Source organism: Podarcis tiliguerta, assembly GCF_965153285.1.
Source record: "Podarcis tiliguerta genome assembly, chromosome: 1".
NCBI classification, from domain to species: Eukaryota; Metazoa; Chordata; class Lepidosauria; order Squamata; family Lacertidae; genus Podarcis; species Podarcis tiliguerta.
In genome coordinates, this window is record NC_139534.1 from 84,020,623 (window position 1) to 84,039,118 (window position 18,496).

The 18,496-nt window shown below is 41.5% G+C and overlaps 1 protein-coding gene across 7 annotated transcripts in view; it reads left to right on the top strand.

Annotated features, from left to right (window-relative positions):
- The window catches only part of TSPAN18 (tetraspanin 18), a 160,944-nt gene that overhangs the window by 124,575 nt on the left and 17,873 nt on the right, over positions 1-18,496 (top strand). For 4 of the 7 annotated variants that reach the window (XM_083443368.1, XM_083443371.1, XM_083443370.1 and 1 more), the window contains 4 exons: positions 59-136; positions 6,960-7,052; positions 8,329-8,523; positions 11,939-12,013. In XM_083443368.1, coding sequence (XP_083299494.1) covers positions 6,990-7,052; positions 8,329-8,523; positions 11,939-12,013 — 333 coding nt within the window. In that variant the 5' untranslated portion in view covers positions 59-136; positions 6,960-6,989. Of the gene's footprint in view, positions 1-58; positions 5,330-5,544; positions 7,053-8,328; positions 8,524-11,938; positions 12,014-18,496 lie in introns of all 7 variants that reach the window. The other 3 variants (XM_083443373.1, XM_083443374.1, XM_083443372.1) reach the window with 2 other exon arrangements.

Genomic DNA, 18,496 nt, shown 5'->3' on the forward strand with positions numbered 1-18,496 from the left:
ATTTAATGTGATTGTGTTTTATTGACTTGTGCATTAATTGAATATTTCTTTCTTATAGGACAAGCTTGGCCAATAAAATATACATGGGACGTATAAAACATTAAAGGTCAAAAGAAACATTCCAAGAGCTGAATAGGTGAGAGTTTTGAATTGTCAAAGAGTATTTTCTTATTTCCTCCCCTAACAGTAAGTGAACTGTTTCCCGTTAAGCAAGTATCCCCACAAAAGCCATAATTCCTACAGGAGCATTATGAGGAAAACAGTGTACAGATGTGTTGCTTTCCAAGCATTTTGCTGTCATCAACATGTTATCCAGTGGTGGGTTAGAAAGTCCTGTGTCCACCCCCCCCCCCATGTGGAATTTGTTAATTTTGTTCAAACAAGAATGCTAGTCTCAAAGGGCCATCAGAATTAGCAGCCTGAGAAATGGTGAAGGTCTCATGATTCTAACACACATCTATCTGACAAACTTGACTTTAATCATGAAGCAATACCTTCTTAATGTTGTACCATAGACCATTGCTGTGAAGTAGATGAAATACAATTTCCTGCTGTATCAAATGATCAGACTTTTTTTTAATCACGTTATGTCTCCTAAGACCCACTTTAACCTAACGGATATAATGATAAAGAAGGAAAATGTTTTCCATCGTACCTTGTGATGCATTTGCATAGTCTTCATAGGAATGTCACGCTCCTGTGTTGAAAGAGGGAGCCTCTTCATTTCCCCCCTGCTGTATATTTCTGCAGAATAGAAGTCATAACATCTTGTATGGAGTTGGGGTGAACAATATCTAAATTGGTCTTTATTTTCAGTAGCAGCTCTGGGTAGTGTGGATGCAGAGATCAAAACTGCTTTCTGGGACCATTTCTCCTACACCTAGTGCAGTGTGAGCTCAAGGCAGTATCTGGCCCATCAATATCCAATTTCTCCAAAAAGTTTAAACTTCAGTGGAGAAAATATTTGGAGTATTGCATTCATGACATGTCATAAGCACAACCACAGAGGCCTAGTTAGAATCATGGGAATAGGGTAGGGTGCAAGTGGGTTGAAATTGATTACATCTGGGGATTCTGTTTGCAGGATGCTTCTGCAAATAAAATATGTGTGAATTGCCTCCATCTGTCTCCCTGAAGACCTAATTAACTGCCTGACTTTGGGAGGGACAAGAAAGCATGCTTTGATCCCACTTCAATTGGTGTAAAATCAGTCTAATTCAAATGACCATTGTTACATCAAGCCATAGTCTTCAGTTATTTTCTACTGAAAAAAACAACTTTCATTAGTGTCCAGCTACAGGTACAGAAAACATAATAGATCCTCAGGGGTGTTTTTTTTTGGGGGGGGGGGGCTAAAGCAAAGAGCTGTTTTGCTTTGCCTAGGCAAAGGAGTGGTGGTGTAGAGATTACATGAGCCTGGTCATGTGGTGAGAAACATTACCATAGTTCAGGTCCAGCTTCTAGACTAGCTGGACCTGAACTATGAATACCAATTTTACCATTTATGCTCTCCCTAATTAGCTCGAATCAATCTATGTAAAGCATATTGATGACATAGCTTTATAGCAATTAACTCAGAGATTTAATAACTGATTTGAAAAGTTAAGAGGGGCCTGGGTGTGGGTAAAGGAGAGAGAAAGGAGTACACATTGCACATTGTCGGTTTGCACAAACATGAAAACCTCAATACTTATCCCTTGAAACATGTATACATTATTTTGGCATCTTGTCATGGAGAGGACTTCCTATGTCTGCTTTGGTAAATCTATAGGACCTTTGTGTCGCTGTTGCTTACTGAACCTTCGCAAAATATCATCGTTGTTTAATGAGGGGGAAATACAGTGGACCATTTTTACCTTTTATTTCATAGCAGTGTAAGGTTTGGCTGCTATCTTACTTGGCAGAACTGTTCCCTGTGTAAAGCCAGGTGGATCTGAGACCCTCCTGTGGCAGCTTACTGAGAGCCAAAAAGCAGCACCAGCTCTTGGGGGCCTGATGCTTTAGGCAAACTGGAAAACATCCACCTGTCATAGCTCTGTCAGCAAACAGTTTGGATGCCTTAGGCAACTTCCTGGTTTAGTGAATCTCAGTGGTCCTCACAAGTCTGAGTAACACAGTTCCACCTCTGGGAAATATTTAATCTGCTGCAGCAAAAACAACAAAAGAGTTTTGTGGCAACTTAAATTCTACTTATTGTGGCATAAACATTGGTCTAAAACCCACTTTATCAGATACAGTCAGAAAGAGCCATATCCCTTTGGTTCTCTTCTTTCCACCAGCTTTCCTTCATGCCTACTGTAACGATGTTCTGCTTCAAACTAAGCTCTCCATCTCCCCAACATTTCATATTAGGTTGTTCTATAAAGATTACGGTTGATTTCAAATTGCCTTTAGGTTAAAATAACCACAACAACAACAAAGATTTTATTGGCATCAACAGAAATCACAAACTTGGATGGCTTTAGAGAGGATTTAACAAATTCATGGAAGATGTTATGAATGGCTACTGGCATGCCTCTGAATACTAGATTGTGCTGTGAAACAACAGCAGGAGAAGACTATTGGTTTCATGCCCTGCTTGTGGGATTCTAGGTGGCAAAATTGCTTAACAGCTATTGCTTGCACAACCACATTCACTGCAGTTTCTGTATACATTATTCAAAACAGCCTTTACCCAACCTTGGTTCCCCAGATGTTGTTGAACCACAGTTCCCATCAGCCCCAGTCAGCATGGCCAAGAGTTGGGGATGATGGGAAATATAATCCAGTATCATCTGAGGTAAAGCAATTTTGATGGGGCTGCCTTATTAAAGAATCAATCAATTAATTATTAGTTTAATTAAATCTAAACATATGTAGATATTAATTAAAAAGCTACAATGGGTTTTTTGTTTTTGATGAATCAAAACATGTTGCAGAATGCATGATCTCGTAAGAGGCTCTCCATCCTGAACATTGGAAATGAGGAATGTCTCTTCACAGTGTCGTAGTGGGTGCCTCTTCAGTCTGTTGGCTTTAACAGTGCATTCCTAAACGTCAGTGTTCTCCCACTTTCCCCCTCTCCCCATGGTTCTTGAAAATACTTCCGGCTTCATTCTCTCAACACTTTCTTAAAGCTTCTGTTCCTCCAAGTCTATAAGGATGACCCATTCTATTGGAAGTCACAAAGGATGCTCTTGAGGCTTGTGAGAGTGGAGACGTACAGCAGCATCTGTCTCCATTCCTCTTCCTTGTCCCTGAAGTCTTCAAAAACAAGGAGAAATCTTGTTGGAATAGTTTGCTTACCATAAAAAACAACCCTTTGTTGTTTTTCCACATGCACTCGAGGTGGATTTCCGTAATGCGTGCAGTAAGAAAATTCTCTAGTGTAGCAAAGAAGTATCACTGTCTTTTCCATACAACAAGCAGAGTCCAACACAATTCGTGGCTCCCTGCCACTTTCTTCCCAGCAAAGGCATATTCTTTCTGGAATGGGAAAAGGGTGTTTGTGTTTGTGAGCAGCTGTGGTGCTGTGTTCACCTGTCTGTTTCCAAAATCCCTGGTCTCTCCCTGCTCTGTTTCTTACCCCCCAACCCCCAATGCATGCACACAAACACACAAGGGTCAAGTCTAATTTTCAAACTAGCTAGATACTGTGCATCAAACAGAATACTCTGTGGAGCTGTAACTGTTTACCTGCGGCTTCCTCCACCTACCCACCACTGTGCTTCTTCCCATGCAGTGAGCACTTCTGCCTGCCAAAGGCTTCGTCAAGAAGCATAACTAAAGCAGATCAGTTACCATGGTCACACTGGGAAGAGCTGTGGTGCTGATATACAGCAGCTCCAAATTCTTTGGATTAGGAAAAATAACGAGAGTGAAAGGAAAGGATTTATCACTCAGCCTGTGAAAAATTCTCTCCAACCCCTTAGACAATTTGTGTATTTGCTTTTAGCAGGATCGGGTGTGTTTTTCTATCACAGCATGCAAAATTTTGGAGTTACAAAGAGCTGTAGTGCCCAAGAGCCACTTTTCCAGCTTTGGGCATTCTTTACCAAGCCCAATGGGCACTTGTTTTTTGTTTTGTTTATAAATTGATCTCCCATCTTTCCAAATCTTCCAACAAGACAAAAGCAAAAGGTAGCTTTAAATAACAACCTCTTAACTAAAAAGACATAATGCTGAAGATGAGGAACACTACAAAACCACATGGAAGGGACAAGCTTTGTTGTTTAAAAAATAACAAGAATTGTAAAGATTTGAACCTTATTTGGGCGTCTTATCAATTATTCTTGCTGTAGAGGTTCTCATTTCACATAGAATGAGCACATGAAAAAGAGTTTCCCTAGCTGCAAATGTGTGCTTTAGAGTACCGTTCTATCCCACCTAATTTTCTATAGAAAGTAAGAATGGCTAACAAATTGGAAGCAAAACAATATGCAGGAGAACACTCCCCAAATTAAGCCCACTCACAAAATCAAAATAGAACTAAGAACATAGAATGGTACCAAACAGCAATAAAAATAAATGCAAAACTAAGCTAGCAAAAATAATAGTCACCCAAAGACCCTTTTAAAGAGCCACATCTTTATGAACCACCTGACTCACTTCACTTAACAAGGTATTTGATAGGGTGGGCACCATAACAGAAAAAGCCCTAGTCCCAGCAGGGCCTCAGATAATGGATGGAGCATGCAGAGAGGAACATACAGAAAAAGAAAGTCATTAGGGTACCCTGGTGCCAAGCCAGTAAGTTGTTTTAAAGGTTAACACCAGCGCCTTGACTTGAGCCAGGAAACTAATTGGCAACCAGTGCAGATCACATAGCACCAGTGTGATGGAATCAAATTGTGTTACATTCCAATTTGCAGGCTTTCTAGACTTTTCTGGTCTTGCACATTTGGAATATTTCACAACACTTTAGGTCCTAAAGAATTGCTTTTTAAATAAAACTATGTTTTAAAAGCCCCACATCATCTGCTACTGATGCTATCATGCTGCTCTCAGAAAGCTGCTGTGCTGTGGTGGTTAAGAATCAGAATTATTAGTTAGAAGTTGGGAGTCCTTTGTTCAAATGTCAATTCAATTGCCTGTTCATTAGCTGGCCTTAGGCAAGCTTACCATCTCCCCTGCCATCTGTAATATGGGAATACAGCACTAGTTTATCTTACACGGTTGTAAGTTAGAATTTATTACATTCTTTGACACTTTGGAAAATGGCTGTTAGGTATAAATCTGGCAAATATTTCCTTGCACCCGTAGCTGTTTTAAATGGTTCCATGTACATTGAAGTAATGCATATGCAAGGATTTCCACCCCTACCCCAGGGTAGGTTATCAATTTCCCCCCAGTATCAATCATCCCAGGGAATGTAAATGGGAAGTTACACTCTAACGTGTCTTTTTGCTTGGAGTGAGCAGGAAGCTTTCTATTAAAATCAGGTTTTAGATTGTAGTTCTTTAGGTGGGCAACTATTCCTTCCTAGGTGTTTTGTAAGTTGGCAGAGAATGACTTTAGGTGCCAGAGGAGGAACATGTGGTAGTTTCTCAGCATTTGTTCATGTAGACGAATCTACACACTTCTCTCATAACACCGTAGAATGTTGCATTATTATGATCCGCTACATATTTTGGAAATTTGTCCATTGGCTATGCATTTGGATAACTCTTAAGGTATCATAAGCAAATTTTGCATGATGGTTCCTGAGATCAATGAGCAAGTGCTTGGATAAAATTGGATGCCATTTTGAATCAAGGTGGCAAACTGAACCTTTCAAATGCAAAAAGGAAAAAAAAAACTTTATTAGAATTCCCGAACAATGCCAAGTATGAGGCTGCCAGTACTAACTAAAGATTGAACTTTCTCCTCAACCAATTAGCTGTATCAGAATAGGAGAGAGAGGTTAGATTGCAGGTCACAGGGTAGCATCTGTGTGAGCTTGTAGGCTTGACTATTCCTTGCCAGACCTTCCAAATTTTACTGTTGTTCCTCAGATATATCCTAATCTGTTTTCATTCCCTGCACAGTATTTGGGTGTAAAGCATGTATAAAGGTAAAGGTAAAGGTAAAGGTACCCCTGCCAGCACGGGCCAGTCTTGACAGACTCTAGGGTTGTGCGCTCATCTCACTCTATAGGCCGGGATCCAGCGCTGTCCGCAGCCACTTCCGGGTCACATGGCCAGTGTGACAAGCTGCATCTGGCAAGCCAGCACAGCACACGGAATGTCGTTTACCTTCCCGCTGGTAAGCAGTCCCTATTTATCTACTTGCACCTGGGGATGCTTTCAAACTGCTAGGTTGGCAGGCGCTGGGACTGAGCAACGGGAGTGCACCCCACCGCGGGGATTCGAACCGCCGACCATGCAATCAGCAAATCCTAGGCACTGAGGTATTACCCACAGCGCCACCCGCGTCCCTAAAAGCATGTATACATTATGCTAAACTTAAGGTGATAATCAGGGATAGAAGCATGACAGAAAGCCATTTACTGAGTTTAGTCATTGCTCCTTCTTTGCTGTTCTGTGCCCAAGACTGAACCAAAAACTGAACCAGCAACATTTCAGTAAAGAGAACTTAAGGAGAATACTGGAATAGTGTCCCATGTGTCAGGACAAAGTTAGCCTAACAATTCTGATTTGTTTCACTACACATATGCAGCTTTGCATAGTGCTTAGAGATTGCTGGAGAGCTTTATAATTCATGAAATAATGAATCTTCGGTTTTTAACTTTGGAACAAGATGGTGAGTCATTTAGCCTTTTCTCATTAACCTTTCATTCCAAGTCCTGACGCACAAGGGAGAAAATGGGATGGCAATTGGAGGTGATCATTACTGCCTATTAACCTATGTTATCCTACCTCATTGAGATATGAAATTCGTACTTTCTGTGTAATGAATTCCACAGGGGCTTGAAAGAAAGATACCAGAAAGGCTACATCGACGAGTGAAAGGAGTGCTAAAGGGTTGTTGGTGTTTTGCAGGATTAATTGGATTGTGTAGCCTGTACAACCATGGAAGGAGATTGTTTGAGCTGCATGAAGTATCTGATGTTTGTCTTCAATTTCTTCATATTTGTAAGTATCCTTGGATTTTCCGTCACATACCACCTCTTTCATATCTCTGCTTGCGAGGTCAGTGCAGGCTATACTGTGATAGACTTGCTTCAATACAGAATTGCCCTTCAGTTTCATATATAACAGCATCTGAAACATACGTAACACCTCTCATCATAAGCTGCCAGGACACTTAACACCCCCATGGCTTGGTATCACTGATAAGGGGAGTGGATACTGTTCTTCTAACAATTAGTAAGACCTGTGAACAGATCTCTAGACCAGATTTTCAAGCATTTATCCAATCACTGGGTAAATTGGCACTGTATAGTTTATTAAAGTATGGAATATAATTACATCATGTCTTAGAACTTCTTCTTCCAACAACCATAAAGTTGCATAAAGAGCATGCTAACCCTTTTGTTGATCATTTCTAAGCCAAACTAACTAACACTATTAGAATGGTCAATGTAGCAATAGGAACAATAAACCAGTGTCATACGGTGTCAAGAGTTTCATGCTATGAAGAAAATTGCTGAAGTTCAGCTTCCTGTGATGGTTGTGTTTTTTGTTGAAGAACGCACCTCTGGAAACACACCTAGAATATTAATAATATATTGTGTATCTGTACAGTTTGTACAGGTGAATCATTTTGGCGGGCAGGGGAAGCTTATTATGTCAGATTTAATAACACGGGATAAAGAATGTATTATACAGGTAAGGGACAGTCTAGCAGCCCTGCCAAGCCCATTTTTATATCTCAAAATGAATGAAAGCTTTGCAAAGATGGGGCCTATGTCTCTGATGTCCCCGAGTTTGTCCTATTGCTTCTTCCATGGATTCTACACAGGAAATAATTACACAGGAAGAGCTGAGCTATAAAGAAAACATGGGTGCTTCCTTGCTATAAATAGCCCAAATAATGAAAAGTGTGTGTGTGTGTATTGGTGGGGGAAATTGTAGGAAATGCACACTGTGAAAAAAGTAAGCTTGCATGGCAGAAAGCTAGCTTAGTCCAGTGGCGTAGCGTGGGTTGTCAGCACCCGGGGCAAGGCAAGTAATTTGCGCCCCATAACCTGTGGATTTTAGCAGGGGGAAGAGAGCTGCGAGTGCGAGCGCCCCCCCCCCTGATGTTGCGCCCGGTGCGGCCGGCCCCCCCTGCACGCCCCACGCTACGCCACTGGCTTAGTCATGCAGCTATTGTGTTGGTTAGATCTCTTAGCTGGGGATGAACTCACTGGAGGGAATCTAGAAAGGAACTGAACGTCTTTATCTGAAATATTTCCCTTTTTGGCAGCTGGGTGGTACATCTCTACTGGGAGTTGGAATATGGGTCATAGTGGATCCCACAGGATTCCGAGAGATAGTGGCTAGTAATCCTCTGCTCTTCACGGGGGCATACATCATGCTGGCAATGGGAGCAATGCTCTTCCTGCTGGGGTTCCTTGGCTGCTGTGGAGCCATCCGTGAGAACAAATGCCTCCTTCTCTTTGTAAGTACTGTTGGCTCTTTCATATGTGGTTTTCTTTTGTATCTGTCTGCGTGGTATGGATAGCTGATTAGGTAATACCTGTACAGATTGTTTTGCACATCCAATTGTTTGCAAACTGCAGTTTTTGCACAGTTGACAACTAAAGGCATTTCATCCTAATCTGCATACAAGTTCTGCTGTACAGCTAATGAATTGCTTGTTGCGATCACTTTTAAGTAATAATCATAACTACTTGAAAATAAACACTGCACCTATCTTGGCACAACTACCAAGGGGTAGAATTTAATGTGTTCATAAGCTAGTACTGTTACACGTGCAAGAAGAACATGCAGATATTTTGAGCATGGAAAGCTAGTAGCCATTTTGCTGCCTACATAGGTAGATCTTTTAGGTTAACTTTGTGCGCAAGCCATTGCAAATTAAAACTCTGAAGAAGGTGACAAAATAGCAGGAAAAGGTAAAGAGATCTGTAGTGTGCTTAATTTTTGTTTGTTGTTTGTTTGTTTTACTTTTGGTTTGTTTTTAAGTGTAGGGTTTTAAATGTTTCAATTGCATTTTTAATCGTTATGAGCAGCTTTGAGGATTCTAGTAAAAAATAAACATTGCAGAACTCCCGTTGTGTAGATATGAATATGGGCTCCAGAGTCCAATTGTAGCCTGATAAATAACATTTAATCTCAAATATTGAATGTTATTTGGGAGGGGGAAATTGTGCCTGCAGCTATGAATAGTGCTATAGGATGGTTCAGGCTTCTAACAAGCTACAGTTCCCAAAGTACAGATGTAGTAGGGAATTGTGATTTGCTTAAGAGTAGATGCAGAAACATCTGATCTCCTCATTGCAGCTACAAAAGAGGAGACAATGAGAAGCACATGATATAAAACTTTGCTGCAACTCATTCATATAGTGGGAAATCATAGTTTTTTGTTACATCTGGTCCTGTAGGTACCTTAGGACAAAAGGACATAAAAAGAAGCCTGCTGGATCAGATCAAATGACTGTCTGTTCTGGCAGTCTCTTCTCACAGTGGCCAACCAGTTATAAGACATCTCACTCATGTTTCCCGGCCACTTCTGTTCAGGGGCATAACATCTAGCCCAGTTGGTTAGAGCGTAGGACTGATTATGGCAAGGTCCCATAAGGGCTACCTGTATATTCCTTCATTGCAGAGGGTTGAATTAGATGACCAGTGCCTTCCAATTGTATGATTCAATGATCTCTGATAACACGTCACCATTGATAGCCCTATTCTCTATATTTTACCCCTATAAAACCACCTGTATTTTCATCAAGTGTGCATACACAAGTGCTCCCATAAGAACTTTATACCTTATCTGCACCCCCATTTCTCCCATATATCCATCAGCATGCACTATTTAATCAGCCCTAGAGTCAAGAGTATGAAGTCCCCCTTTGTCAGCCTTCTTCAAGCTGCAAGTGAACTCCAAAAAAGTAATCAATTAGTTTCTAAGAAGTCCTTAAGGCACAAAATTCTAGTGTGACTGTGGCCCACAAAGTTTGCCATATCACATTTGGGTACATGTGGAAAGAAAAACCTAAAGGTGTGGATGTGAGCATGTGTGCACACCATCTGGGTCAAGTAGATTTGGGTTTCATTATAATGTACATTATAGCGATGCCATACATAATGAAAGGAAGCCTGTGATTGAAGTGGAAAGCTGCAACATTTTTGTTGTTCTAGTTCCCCACCCAGCCACCCTTCAATTTGCCTGTTATCCTATATACCTGAGGGTGTGCGTAATGGCTAAACTTTTCACTTGGTACGTCATTTTATTCGGTATAAAATGGGATGGAAAAAGTTATGTAAGAGTTTCCCCCCAGGGACAAGGACTTCCCAAATGGAGCTTTCTTCCAAAGAGGGAGTGATGGGAAAGAATTGACTATGCAAAGCGATTTAGTGTGTGCCTTGTGGAAATATTGGCCTGGCGAGATTTTCATATTTCTTCAGGAAGTTCAAATGAAGTGGCTGTTAACTATAGCTGGGGTTGTGGGAGAAGTGTTACTTTCATGGACTGATCAAAATCCAAGTCCTCATATGAAGTTTTCAAAAATAGATGAGCCAGAGGCTTCCTGAGAGAGATTTTGCAGTGATACATAATGAATGCCTAAAGCTTTTAGCTCAAGTGTAAACTCAAGGCAAGCGTACAGCATGGATAAGAGACAAGAGAGAAACATGCATCCCAAGGGAAGTTCTCAAACTTCTTTCTGCTTAGAGATTATTTTTCATGTTATATTTTTATAAGAATTGTTGCAGTTGAATCTGATATGTTGCATCAAGCGTCAGGCTGTGTTGTGCTTCACAGCCCCCAAAGCTGTTGTTCTAGCAGTTGATCTTTGCAAGGTTGTGTTTTTTAAAAAAAAAAGCACAAAAAAAAACACTGCACACTGCTTGGAAGACTTAGAAATGAGCTTGCTGTGAAATACCCCTAAAGCCATTTCACTTGCTGCTTGATAAAATAGTGGGGTCCGTGGTGTATATTTGAATTTTGGAAGGCTACAAAGGAGTATAAATCAGTCTTGGTGTACCCCTAAGAAATTCCTTTGTATTATGAATCTGTCCCTTCCTCTTTCTCCACCCACATTGCAACAAAGGTAAAGGGGGGGGGGGAGAGAACTAAGTACTGCTTGATCTAATTTTTACTGAGGACCAAACTGGCACCAGGGGGAACTTTCCTCTCATTCAGGTGGTTAATGCACTCATCCCCCTGGCCGCAGTCCCAGTCCTGTTTCCCCAAACCAGCAGCTAGACAAGGGCAGATTATGTGATGAGTTTCATGTTTAGTTTGACCCTCAAAACATTCCAGTATGCAAGTCACTGTATTATTTGCAGATACAGATGGGGAAATGAGGCTGAGAAAGTCTTCTCCCATACCTTTGGATAATGAAACTGTGGATGGTCTTTTTCTCCGTGTGAGAGTGTGGTTATTGTTATTGTTTATTACTATGCTATGTTTTGTGTGTTTTTATATTGTAAACCGACCTGTGACCCTCGGATGAAGGACAATATAGACATTAAATAAATAATAATTTGCCCAATGACTCTGGGGCAGGAAATCTATGTCAAAGTGATGGGGGCAGGGAGGCCTTGGCAGGGAGGCCAGAGAGTGGAGGATTTTAAGTGAGTTGGTATGATCAACAGTGAATCCATATGATCAGCAGAATGGTTTGTAAAGTAAAGCCTTGCAGTTTTGCAGTCTGGCGTGTCCCTGGATGTTTTGTTGATCTATGGATTTGGCAGATTTCTTCCAGTGTAGCTGCAGATTTCCTTTGCATGGCGAGGACAAATTCCTCACTCAGCTTGATTTATCGTTTTGATTATTTTGAGAGATTCTGTCCCAGCTGTTTGCTGTAGATGTACAGTGATTTGTCTGCCTTTCTTTTTCTCTCTTTCAGTTCTTCATGTTTATTTTGCTAATCTTCCTGGCAGAACTCTCAGCTGCAATCCTGGCTTTTATCTTTAGAGAAAATGTAAGTATTACGATGTCAGCATGGCACCCTGCAGATTTTGGTTCAGGTGGACTTCAAGTTAGAAGGTTATAAGCTTGCTGAGTTGATATCTGTTAGGATGGCAGTGGACCATTTTCCCCATTATGACTCCTGGTCTGAACATCATGCAGTCACCTGTTGAATGCAAGCAAAAGAAACTTGTGTCAAGTAGATGGTTTATGTGTAGAGGAGATAACATGCCCCCCAAAGGTTTCCAGAGTTAAGGAGCTTATGCCGGCTCATACTTTAAAAAAAATCACCCTCATTAAAATTGAATTAGCTTTAGTTTCATAGATCACAGTCAAAATTAATAACAGTTTGAGAGGTTAAAAGAACATAGCACAGCAGGATAGAAAGAAGTAAATTCATCATAAGTTATTTCATTGTGCCAGTATGAAGAATCTGTCACATGCATGCTTTTCCAAGTCTGCAGTGCAATGCTTATCTGTCCAGTACCACCTGTAGTGAAAACAGAGCTTTAAATCAGCTCAGATAGACCAAACATTCCTTTAAGAAAACTGCTATCATATTTAGGCTGCCATTTTCCTCTTGTCTAGAGGATGGACTAAGCTGATGCCCTATCACAAGTCCATTCCATCTTTATTTGTGTGAGTTTTTCAAAAGAATGCACAAAAAAATCTACGTTTGAAATGTATGCATTTGTATGCATTTCTTATGTAAAACACACGCTTTTTACTTATATGTATTTCAATGCATTTTCCTCATAAAATTTGTATGCTTATTGTCCATAAAACCCATATTTTTGTGCATACCTTCTGCTTACTCAAGCTGAATTGCAAAATCTAACTGCAAGCAAGTTCAGTAGTGCAGATTTACCCACAATTCTCTGTGATGCAAAACAAAATACAAAAAGAGGCAACTACACATTCCTAAACAAAGGGATTGGGGTTTTTTGCTTTTACATGGGGGGGGGGGTCCTCGGTTGGGGGGTGGGAGACTTGGAGCAATGACCAAAGCTTCCTAGGAACACCTGCTTCCTTAGGAACTCTACTGTAAGTGTTGACTTGCAATACAGGCAAACATGAGATACTTCTCCTTTTTTTGCTTTCACTTGTTTTCTTGTTGCAAATGTGAACACAGGAAACCCACATTTACACCTTACATAGCCGAAGTTAGCTGGTGTGTCCTGGTGCGACTTCAGTTGCTTTTGTCCATTGTTCTATGTGGCAAATTCAATTTCCTGCAAAAAAAATTGCTTTGCTTTTGTATTTTGCTTTGTATTTATTTGGCTGTTTTCTGGCACAAATCTGCAGCCTCATTTCTGTGTGTTTGGGTTTTCTGTTTTAAAAAAGAAGAGCTAAAGATAGAGACATTTAGCAAATAAACCTGTGGGAATGGCAGAAAAACAAAGTGTTCACTAATAGGGTGAGAATGAGAATGACACAAAGGAGCCTGTGGACAGAAACTTTGGCATAGTGTAACTCAATGCTCTATAAACACAGGGCTTGCTTTTAATTCCCCCATGTTTAAGGAAGTGGGTGGTTAGATTTTTAAAAACATTGCAAGCCCCAAGAGCCCATTGTGTTCTGTAGTAAGCTGCAGTGTAAGCTTCCAAGGCGCATTTTGGTTCACCGCTGTGGGAGCTTGAATAATGGTGTGTCTGAAACATATACCTTTCACTTGAGGTACAAGAAAACATAAGATTTTCCCCTATCCATGTAGAAAGATACACATCTGCATATAGAATTTTATTTGTATGCCACCTTTCCTCAGTTCAAACCATGCTCAAGGTTGCTTACCACATGAAAAAATTGCATAACGACAACATAACAAAAGTAGTCATAGTAAATGAAACATTTTTTAAAAAAATACACAACTAAGCCAAACCATTTCCACATAAATCACAAGGGCTAAAATAAAGATACACAAAAATCAGCAGCAATAACCCCCAACCACAACAGCCTCTGCCAAACAACACCCTAGCCTAAGAGTCTGGGCAGCAACCTCAGCTTTTGTAGTTGGAGTCAGTCAAGACCCCGTCCTCCCAGGCCAGATGGAAAAAGGCCTGTGTGAATATTAAACTTTCCATTCTAGTCATTCTTCATTTTTCTCTGGCCTTTCTGATATCAACTGTATGATTCACAGTGTTACCAATGAGCTCATTCTCCTGTTCCTTTATTCTGCCCATATCACCTCTCCCTGCCTCCCTCTTAGATTCTTTCCTTCCAAGATACAAGTTTCGGCCCATCTCTTTCTCAAGGACTCTGCAAATTCTGCAACTCCCTGTTGCTAATTTATTGCTTTCTTAACACCCTTTGTGCTGGCTAAATAATTGCCACTAATAATAATGACACATAGTAAACATTGTTACTAAGCTTTCTACCATCAGTTTGGTGCTTTTTTAATATATGCAGATTTAGGAAGCTGTTGTTGCAGGTTTGTGTGACTGATTAAACACATAAATTTGGGAAGACTCAGTGTTAAAGCAACTACAGAAAGTCCCATTTTCAATCCTTGTTATCTCTAGGTAGAAGTAGACATTCCTGCTTGAAACCCTGAAAAGTTGCTGGTCTGACTCAGTGTAAGGCAGCTTCCTATGTTTCTATGGGCTGTGGAACTGAATTGCACACATTACTTACTTTGTACAGTGGTCACAATGAAATCCAGTAGCTTGATCTTGTGCAAAAAATTAAGATCGTGGTGTTGCATCCTCAACAGGGCTCAGATATGTACCTTTATTTCATTTTGCGGTTGGAACCCACTTCCAATATTCAATACTTCCCATTGTTTGTCAGAACAGCCCTGAGAACCTTGGACTTACTCCCCACCCACAAATATTCCCAGTTCTTTGTTCCATCTGGCAAGTTTTCTCTTGATGTCCATAATCTCTCCTGTCCTCCAGCTGTGCATTGCTCTGAGGCTTCTCTTGACCCTCCAAAGTATATTGGGGAGGACATGGAAAGAAAGGGGCTCATTGCACTAGTGAGAATCGTTGAGCTGGCTTCCGCTAGCAGAATAATTTAGTTGAACAAGAACCCTAGGAGCTTTTTTACCCCAAAGTAGAGTTCACATTCTATTGCTTATATCCTCTTGTTATTAATACAACCCACCATGTCTCTAGGCTCATGATCTTGGAAAGTGTGCTTCTGTTCATAACATGTGTAGACACTTGTGTTTGGGTGCCCATGCTATCAGGGACATATGTTATTACCTCTGTTTCCATGGGTTTATTTCCTTAAACAATATGTATTTTGCTCTGTGACTTAGAGACAAATGTATTTTCTTTCTTTTAAAGATCTTCAAGATCTTAACCTGTAGTAATATATTGCTGTATTTCAGTTGGTTGCTCCTGTTAATGAATCTGTTGAAAGCAGAACAATCTTCTTCTTCTTCTTCTTCTTTTTTAAAAAGCCTTTTACTGGTTTGACAGAACTAATTGTAGTGTGTGTTTTATACAGACGAAATTAATGAGGGAGCAAGTATAGAGTAACCTTGCAGCAGACTTAACAAAGATTTAACATCAGTTTAATTTTTCCCAAAGAGGCTATGTTTTCACCATTATTATTATTTTTTTAAAAAGACCTTAAAATAAGTGAAGAAGTGAGGTTTAGAAAGCCAATGCTGAAAGAGTCATATCTGTCCAAAGGTTAGAAGGAAATAATGTCTCTCTTCTCAGCTGGTGTTCTCTGCAATTGAACAGAAGGGAAAAAGCTGCACTTTGTAAGGAGTTTTAGATACCCCATTTCAAGTAGCACAGGCAGGGAGAAAGCGTAATTGTGTCTTGGTGGCAACAGCTATTGCTCTATAAATAGCGACCACTTCCTGGGGATCTGTTGGGGTTTGGTCAATACAGCTCTTGTTTTCTGAATTTGTTGAATTCTTTCAGGACAGCGCAAATAGAAGACCTCACACATAGCAGAGGAAAACCACACACTTGCACAAGCTGTTATGCTACACATTTAGGTATCAGCAGTCCAGGTGTGCATGTTTTTCTTTCCGTGTGCCTATGAACAATGGGGATATGCTTTCCTGTGGTTGTACAGTGTTTTTGAGCATGTTGCAGCATTAAGGGAGACAAACCAAAAGAATAGACTATCGGTGTGGCTGTGCAAACTATCCTTCAGGCACAAGCAGCATTCATTTTTTGCATCCAGCTCACCTAGTAACCTCACAATTCACAAAGTTTTCAACCTATGCCTGTACTTGGCTGGGTGAGTGTGACACTTTATGGCTGCAAGGAACCTCACTGAGCATTCTGAGAAGCGTATTCTAGAATCATTGCATTTTACAATGGCTATTGCGGCACCCTTAGTGGGTCTTTCTGATATTAGCACTGTGGCCCAAGCATCTTCTGTAACTTTGCAAGGGACTATGGAGCGCACCACTTAGATCACATAGTCTCCACTGACTCTCCAAAATGTATTGCTGCCCCAAGTAGTGTTCCTTGTGTTCCTACTGTAGCTGAGCCAGCCCAGTCTGCCAAATTAGCAGGGACACTAGCAGGACAAGTTGGACATGTGCTGCCCATGCTATTCTTAAAAGGTAAAGGGACAACTCTGGAGTTGTGGCACTCATCTCACTTTACTGGCCGAGGAAGCTGGCATACAGCTTCTGGGTCATGTGGCCAGCATGACTAAGTCACTTCTGGCAAACCAAAGCAGCGCACGGAAACACCGTTTACCTTCCTGATGGAGCGGTACCTATTTATCTACTTGCACTGCATGCTTTTGAACTGCTTGGTTGGCAGGAGCTGGGACCGAACAACAGGAGCTCACCCCATCGCAGGGATTTGGACCGCTGACCTTCCGATCGGCAAGTCCTAGGCTCAGTGGTTTAGACCACATCATCACCCAAAATATAGGCCTTTACTTGGCTATAAATGGGGTACTATGGGACGCGGGTGGCGCTGTGGGTAAAAGCCTCAGCGCCTGGGGCTTGCCGATCGAAAGGTCAGCGGTTCGAATCCCCGCGGCGGGGGTGCGGTCCCGTTGTTTGGTCCCAGCGCCTGCCAACCTAGCAGTTCGAAAGCACTCCCGGGTGCAAGTAGATAAATAGGGACCGCTTACTAGCGGGAAGGTAAACGGCGTTTCCGCCAGATGCCGCTTAGTCACGCTGGCCACATGACCCGGAAGTGTATCCGGACAGTGCTGGCCCCCGGCCTCTTGAGTGAGATGGGCGCACAACCCTAGAGTCTGTCAAGACTTGCCCGTACGGGCAGGGGTACCTTTACCTTAAATGGGGTACTATATCAGGCTGTGTTCAGGTAGGGGGAATCTGGAGAAGAGACTCTGCAGAAGATTGCATATGATCACAGGAAGCTACCTCATATAGAGTAAGACTCTTGGTCCATCTATCTCAGTATCGTCTACAGTTTAGAATCTATACTGAGTGGCAGCAGCTTTCCAGGATTTCAGACAGGGGAGTCTGCTTGGAGATGCTGGGGACTGAGCCAGAAAACCATCACATGTAAAGCTGTGGCCCTTCCCCATCAGATGTTGTGGGCTACAACTCCCATCAGTTCCAGCCAGTGTGGCCAGTGGTTGGGGTTGATAGGAGTAGTAGTTCACAACACCTGGAGGGAACCACATGAGCTATCCCTGACCTATGACAATATCTTGGTGCACAATGCTTCCTTAAAAACCAGCATAAACCTGTGAGGTGGGAAGGTTTGTTTGGAGGGCGGGGGTGGCCAGTTGGCCCAGAATTACCATTTGAACACCCCTGTGTGCCATGTACACCATCCCTTTGGTTCAGTGTCAAATGCTAAATCAACTAAGTGGGTGGATAAATATTTCCTAAGATAAATATTTGGAGTGGTGGTGAAGAGGTAATGTAATATGTTTTGGCCTACTGTTACTTCAGGCAGCCGAGCCACAATATGGTGATGGAGGTAGAAAGTTGAAGGTAATTAGTTGTGCTGAAGTAACAGATCAGAGTGAAAGGATATTAAATATCCTGGCAAGTGTAGAAATTATTTCTTTGAGTGCTGCACCATTCCGTGTAGATGCAGCCTCTCCGCACTTCCTTATTAGCTTATTGGCTTGTGAGGTGGTATTATGCTTAATGCTCTGCATAGCCCGTCTCCCTCTTGAGACAGATGTAATTGATAGACGCTTCACTGTCTGCCTTATGGTGCAACACAACTTTTCCTTGTACAACATCTTGTGTCCAAAGCTCTCACAGCACTATATGGGGTTAAATTATATAGTTAGAGGTAAATAATTAATAGCAGAGGGGAAAGAAGAAATTAAGAACCACAACAAGGCTTAAGAGAGATGTTATCTGCTGAGATTTGAAGTAGGGCAGATAGCAGTGAAGCAGACAGGCAAGGAATTGGTTTCAAATGGCTGAAGCTGTTAGAGGAGAAGATCTTTCCCTTGAATAAAGCTTGGAGGGTTGGAGAAGAGAACTGAGAGGGGAGCAGCGAGGGAGAGTCAGCAACAGTTGAGAAGAGCTCACAGTTTAGAGGTTTAAAACAATGTTAAAAACAAAGTGAAAGAGCAA